The following is a 7467-nucleotide window of genomic DNA, read 5'->3' as shown; positions in this document are numbered from 1 at the left end:
CCGCCAGGTCAGCCACCGATTATTATCGGTACCTGACGGAGACTAACAGCAGATGTCGGCGGCGGCGGCGAAGGTTTTTTCTCTGCCGACAAATGGAGCCGAGCCAACGGCAAACGCTTCGACGACAATAGAGCGATAGTGAAGGAATTTGGAGTTCGCTCAGTGGGAGATGAGGAGACCTGATACTGTAAAAATGGAAATATGTTCACAGCACCTTGAAGGGAAAAGTGGGTGTGAGACGGAGGTTGTTAAAGTTGGAGAATTTGGCTTTTAAATGAACCTGAGCTCACGCACAAACAGATTGTTTCAAACGGGTAGAAAGAGAAGGTGTCAAAGTAAAAGTCAGGAACACACACACACACACACACACACACAGGGATGCCATCTGGTGCCAGCAGGCCCGCTGAGAGTGGATATCACACCACCTCAAACCACTATGTGCAGGTTGACAACAACACTTGGACAACCTTTAGGCCAAGGTTAAACAAAGAAGAGAAGTTTGGCACCGTTGTCTGTGTGAAACATATGGTCTCCGCACGACCGCAGAAAAAAAAAACTGCGACTACGACTAGTTTCCTGTGCTGCGTCTGTTCGTACGCAGCAGCTCAGAGAAAGTCACGGAGCCACCGTAGAAAAACCTGCTGGTCTGAACAGAACCAGAATTTAGATTTCAATATATTTATCATGAAGTATTGTAAAATTATTCTGTTTTATTCATTAATGCTCGTTCTTAAGTTTTTTGGGTTTTTTTCTTGGGGTTGCGCTACTTCCTGTCGCGTAGTCTCAGGGTATTTTTTATCCAATCATATTTCGACCTCACGTGTTGCCAGGCTGAAACAAATCTGCCCTAAGGCCGTCAGAATTAGTAGTGCGAGTGTTAGCGCTCATTGCCTAAAAATAATGATAATGACGTCGTTTGTTTAACCAATCAGATTTAGAGTTGGCATCAAACTGGCAGTTGCGTCAGTGATTCGCATCAAACTGGCCTTCTAGCTGACCCGCAGTTGAAATTGAGTAATTTGATTGGACGGTCAAAGAATACCCGGTCTCGAACACAGTAAGTTAGCGTCTAGCTAGCATCTGAGAACCTCCACAGACTCGTTATACTAAATGTAGTTATTAGAACATGGATTTGTGAGAAATACACGGTGCGCCCCCTGGTGTATCGGTGTCTGTTTTCGTTCACTCAGGCGTCGACTGTAGATATTCCTGAATCCATTCATGCTTTTCAGCGAGGTTTCCATTGTCAAAATATTTGCACAGGCACCGAAGCATCGCTCCAATAATATTATGCATGTGACTTTTCAAAAACGATAAGAGCTGCTGCTACAGGCTGACAGACCCGCAGTGAGAACAACAGAGAGGAGGGGGCAGCAGTGAGTGCTCAGGATTTCACTGTTGGCTGAGCAACTATATGACAGTAGGTGGGGGTGTGGGGGGGGCAGCGGGTGAGAAGCAATTGCAGGAGGGTGAAGATACAAAGCAAATTATTTTTAACGTTAATATTTTCCTTTCCTTATCATATGATGAGGTGGGAGGAGGAGGGGGGGTACGTGTTGTCTACGGAACTGGAAGGTTCGTGACTAATCTTGGGTGATTGACAGCTGCAGGTGAAGTCAGGTGACAGTGAAGAGATGCTAACTGCTAAGCTAACGCTAAAAGCTGCGGTTGCTGCTGTGGCAACGGGAAGTTGAACTATTTACCGGGTGAAGTTCTCAGCCTCGTCCTAATAAACTCATGGCAGGCTTTAAGTGTAGGACAAATAAAGTACTTTGAACTTTGAACCCGAGCTACGACAGACAAAGACGTGAACAAACATTCTATACAGTAGACGGCGTGGCCTTCACAGACCGAGCAGACTAACGACTGAGGACACCAGGACTGAGTCAGTGTCCTCAGCCCTGTCTTTGTCCTGAACCTCGTCCGTAAAATCTAATTTATTTTCCAGCCAAACTGTTTGGAGTCGTGCGCATATATTTGTCCAGTTCTGGTGAAAAGAGGCAGCGATATGATGTGAGCTTCTCCGAGGTCAGGTGATTATCCTCACATACTGGAAACGAATACTTTGTGTCAACGAGCGTGAACTTTTGTGCGCATTTATTTGAGCCGAGCTCAGGGTTCACCGTTTGTCTGAGTTGGAAAACGCCGCAGCCTTCAGTGAGGTCGTATTCATACCTGATGTTGATTTATTAATGTTCCTGCCACAAATATTTATTTTGCTGTAAATACTCTATGTGCTTATTGGAAATTCAAAAGGTCAGGGAAGAGCTATTCTTCTCCTTGACATTTGCTCAAATGAAGCTGAAGAAAAAGTATAATTATATTTTTGTTTACGTTTAATGTAAATGAACAGGTTTTTTTTGTTTGTGTTTTTATTCATCGCCCTGAGATTCTGTTTAATATAAAAAAAGTCAACTTCAAAAAACAGAGATGAATGCACGGCTCTGATGGCAGACCTCCTCCGTCAGTGGTCATTTCTCTACAGTCTAATTCATGCGTTGACCTTCTGTGGCCTGAACCCTCTGTGACCCCACGAACTTCTGTCATGTGACCACAGCTGTCACATGCAGTCGTTAAATATCAGTCATTTAAAAAAAAAAATCAGTTACAAGGAATTTTAGGCGACCGTATTTGAATTCCAGATGACCCCAAATGGGGTCGCGACCCCAAGGTTGGTCCATCAGAGAGAGCCACATGTACAGACAAACCACTGATGTGTCAAAGACACCGAGACAAAGACAATTTTACAACATGATTGGGTTTGTGTTTTTTTTTTATTTTTAAAACGGGCCAGATTGCAACTACAAGTGGGCAAATTTGGGTCCGTGTGCCATATGTTTGACACCCCTGATGTAAGTCAAAAACACTGTTATATTACTGAGAAAATACTTCCCACTGTGGCAGATCTTCACCTTAATTTAAATGTCCAATTATTTTTTTTTATACTTCACTTAAACTTTTTTTTTTTTTTTAAATCAAGTCAGTCTGTATTGGCAGCAGGAAGAGATAATTTAGATTTATTTTTTTTGTTAATCACTTCTTTTCTTGGTATCTCTCTGTAATTTCAGCCATGTTTCGATTTAATTTAAAATAATTTAAAATTACACACAATTAAACAGCAATTACAAAACTACTGTCAATTATCACTGACGTGAAAAACTCAGGTAAAAAAAACAACAACCTGTCTCTGCGAAGAAGAAGTTAATTACTTTTGATGTTTCCCTTTCACACCAACTTTCTTTCCTCTTTTTTTTTTATTTTTTATAGCCCGCAATTAATACGTTTCTTCTTAATTAACAATTTCTCTTCACACAAACTGCGTGTAAACACAGCGTAAGCACTCGTGGGTACGAACGCTGCCACCTTTTCTCCAACGCACATTTAATTTCTGGCATTTCCAAAATACGTGTCATCACACGTTCTCTCCAAATTAACACCAGATTAGTCGGAGTTATTCTGCTGACGCCGCTCCGTGGAGCAGTGGGAAGAACGACCGTGGGGTGTTTGTGTTTGTCATCAACACGGATCGACGCCTGTCGCTCGCCGTAGCTCCTCGTCCGAGTCACTGTTTGCACACAAACACGGAGGTGCATGTCGGACAGAGGTCTTCTGTGTCACATGAATTATTCAGCGGCCCAAGAAAGAGCCGGGGGCCGATCAGATTACAGGAAGTGTGTCGGGTAGATCCACGGCGGCCACGGCAACAGCGAGAGGCCATTTACTACTGTACTTCCCCCGTGCGGTCATTTAACATTGATGCATTACCGCTATTGATTGACATAAAAGCCGGACAAATTCAGCTAAACCCAAATTAGCTGGAGACCGTGACCCCAACGCGAGATCGGAGGCTAGGCGCTACAAAAGGAGCTGAGCTCGGGATTAATATCTGTCTGCGGGGGATCAAATCAGAGAGACAGAGTGGAAAGTGCGGTGCACGCGCTGCGGACGATCCATCCCGTTAACAAAAAGTAAACTGTTAGCCTCAAAGTGGTCTGGAGAAGAAAAAAAAAAAAAGCTTTATTCCTACACATTCAATAGAGCCATTCACGCTTCGACTAAAGATCCTTCAATGGAAGACGCTGCTGTTGGTAATTTGTGGCGAGGCGACCGTGACCTCAACGACAATCCTCAGATTGTTGTATTTTTCAGAGGTCGCTCTGTGAAATTTCCCCCCACAGGCTGACAGCGGTGCTGCAGCCTGTGGAGCAGCATTTAAGCTGCAGTTGGCCCATATATTCTGTAACTAGATATAAATATATATATATGTATATACATACATGTACTTAATCAAGCATGGCTCCTGCATATACACACACACACACACACACACACACGTACATACAGTAGATGGATGTTTTGAAATGCTGAAAATGGAATGCAGAGCTCCAGATTTAGTTCCAGCCAAATCTCTTCTCCAAATCTCTTGTGAAAACCCTGCTGAGATTAGGCGTGGAGCAGCACTTTAAGCAGCCCTGACAGATGGACTGCCTAATTTACTTTGCCATTAGCTGCAAGCAGGGGAATCACACTCACCCGCCTCACCCGCCACCTCCCCTCCTGTAAATCCCAATCCTCCTGTAGGGTTCCTTCTCCTCTTCACTGACTCCATACCAACTGGCGAGCTGGCGCTAAACCCCGTGCCTAGCTCACAGCTGCTCCGCGGCGCCCTGGCCCTCTTCAGGCTGGTGTCCAACGGTGCCTCGTATCTAGTCATTTCCCCAAATTCCAGCTGCGTCTGCTAATGGAGGGTTGTGGGAATCCTTTCATTTCTTTCTCCTTCGGTGTCGTCCGTAATCCGGGGGAGGAAGGATTAGGGGAGGAAAATTGGGTCTCACCTCCACGGGAAAATCTTTAGGAGCCGAGATATGACAGAGAATGTTTTTCCTAATAGTCTGTCACCTATTATGAAAATGAGAGTTTCCATTAACGGAGCTCGACAACCAAGGCTTTTAATTTGGTTCACAGTGGAGATCTGCTTTGAGCTGGGAATCAAAATCACCGGGGTTTTTATTTTCGGAGCTAATTCGGAGTCATCTGTCTTAAAAAAAAACCAATTCTGAGTCGTCTGTCTTCAAAAAAACAAACAAACCAACCTTTAATTTATGGTTAGCATACAATTAACGAGGCTGATTTCATTTTTTCGCCGCTTTAGGTTTACGTCATGGCCTAGGTCAGCTGACCTTCATCGACGGGACTTGCTACACGGGACAGTTTGAAAATGGCCTCTTCAATGGATGTGGGATGCTGGTCTTCCCTGACGGCTCCAGGTGTGTTTCCTATTTCACTTCCTGTCGTAGTTTCTATTTTCCTTTTTCCACAAAATGCAAAATCAAAGTGATTAGCTACGTTAGCTTACTTGCTACTGAAAAGCTGTGAAACCTGGTGAAAATGTCTATATATATATGTATATATATATATAAACATATAAAATGTCATATATATATATATATATATATATATAGACATTTTGACCAGGTCTTTGCTCATTTCACAATACGTCTAAAGTGCGTTGTAAAAGCTAAAATAGCTAGCAAAGACGTCACCAATTAGAGGACACGCTTGGATTTTGCCTCTTCCTTCTGTGTATGAGATTAATGCTTGAATGCGTGAATTAATTTGTGAAATTAATCAGATTAAAATATTTACATATGGGCTAACTCCTCCGTCCATCCAGTTTTACTGATGCTCCAATACGCAGATGATACTGTACTGTTGTCACTTTGACAAAAAAAAAAAAAAAATCCCGTCTCCGCCCCCAGCGCTGGTGGAGGCTTTAACTCCAGGTCCGTCACTCAGCGTGTGTCCGTGCAGCCGGGCTGAGTGCAGGGCAGTAAGTAAGTCTACAGTTGACAGTCTGACTGACACACTTGTCAGATGCATTGTGGGAAATCGTAGACAGATTAACACCGTCGAGGACAACGACTTCAGCAAAGTTTTTGAAGGAAACACTTAACACGTTCTCTGAGCCGCCGTCAACGGACGGTAATGACTAAAGTCCACCAACTCAAATTTCACTTATATATTTGAATATATTTTCATGACATTTTTTCATATTCAATATCGTCATACATACTTATAATCACGATTAATCCACAGCTAACGTGGTCAATCTGATTTTCAAAAAAAAAAAGTAATCGTTTTGTTTGACAGGCCTAGCACACAAACAAATATAAATACAAATATATACTACTGTGTGCAGACTATATATATATTCATATACATACTGTATAAAGACACAGATATATGTATGTAATATATGTATTTATATGATGAAAAATGTAAATACATCTGTTCAGCTACTACAACTACTGCAATACTGAAGATATTGTAAAAGTTCGAGTCACATATATTTGTCTGAGTGACAGACAATTATTTCCAAAAATATATGTTCCTCCCGACTCCTGTCCCTCTGTGAACTGATTCCTGCCTCAGTCTTTCTGACTGTGATGTCACGTCGTCTCCCACTGACAGGAGACGTGAGGCGCCGTGGGTTTCTCACCGGGTTCACACCTCGTGTTCAGGTGATTTCATCACGTTAGGGACGGAAAATAATGGTCATCAGTGTTTGATGTCTGTAGTTAATCAGACGCCTGAGTGGACAGACCAGAGTCATGGAGTCTGTCTCTGCTCTTCTAGTGTTTTGACAAAAAAAGAAAAACTGCAACCATTTGTATAAACACACTGATTGTTCTCTGTGTAAAGAATCAAACGCGCTCTTCCTCTTCCTCTGCCTAAGATTCACTTCACTGCCGCGGCGGCCATTAAACACAACAGACACAAACATGTGATTCTGTGGCCTCTCCACTGTAACAAATACAACCAGGAGTCAATCCCTGCTGACGACGGTCACTCTTACATCAACGGTCAAGACAACAGAGCAGGTCAAACCAAGGCTCCGACCCTGAAGAGTCACAGAACGACCAGTCAGTGACCAGAACCGTCCGCTCAACATAGTTTCTTTGGTTTATTTCTCTGATCACTTTTGCTCGTGTTCTGTGTCAGACAAGACTGAAGGAGAGAATCAAACCCACAAACCAAAGCTAACACCTTCAGTCTGGAACGCCAAGAACGCTCCAACCTCACAGTGAAAAAAAAAAAATCACTTCATCTCTGACCGACGACCTTTTGGCTTTTACTTCACTTTTCCATTCAGTCAAAAATAAAACTTTCCTAACATAATAAAATAAGTCGATGTATGAAATTCTGTTGGTCTAAAATGATTTAAAAAAAAAAGAAAACAGAGAGAGGTTTTAAGGACCACAGCATTGGGAACATTCCTGACCAGATGGATCTGCGTTTCTCTTTGTTTTGTCAAGGCTCAGGTGCTTTAGAGTCGGTGGACGCAGAACTAAAGTGGTTCCTGGTGGAGGACGTTTGTTTGTTACTCAGAGAAGTCGATCAATCTTCTCTTCAAGAGACACGGAACACAGGAATGAGACTTGGTGTTAAATAAGGCTGCGGTGGAAA

General features: G+C 42.9%; 1 protein-coding gene across 1 annotated transcript in view; it reads left to right on the top strand.

The window, feature by feature from the left end:
* LOC103383208 (MORN repeat-containing protein 4-like) overlaps positions 1-7467 on the top strand; it is a 15847-nt gene that overhangs the window by 4054 nt on the left and 4326 nt on the right. The window contains exon 3 of the mRNA XM_008316252.3: positions 5153-5267. Coding sequence (XP_008314474.1) covers positions 5153-5267 — 115 coding nt within the window. The remainder of the gene's footprint in view (positions 1-5152; positions 5268-7467) is intronic.

Source organism: Cynoglossus semilaevis, chromosome 9, assembly GCF_000523025.1.
Source record: "Cynoglossus semilaevis isolate Cse_v1.0 chromosome 9, Cse_v1.0, whole genome shotgun sequence".
In the NCBI taxonomy this organism is placed as follows: Eukaryota; Metazoa; Chordata; class Actinopteri; order Pleuronectiformes; family Cynoglossidae; genus Cynoglossus; species Cynoglossus semilaevis.
The sequence above is the reverse complement of the archived record's forward strand: the minus strand, read 5'-3'. Positions and strand labels throughout refer to the sequence as shown.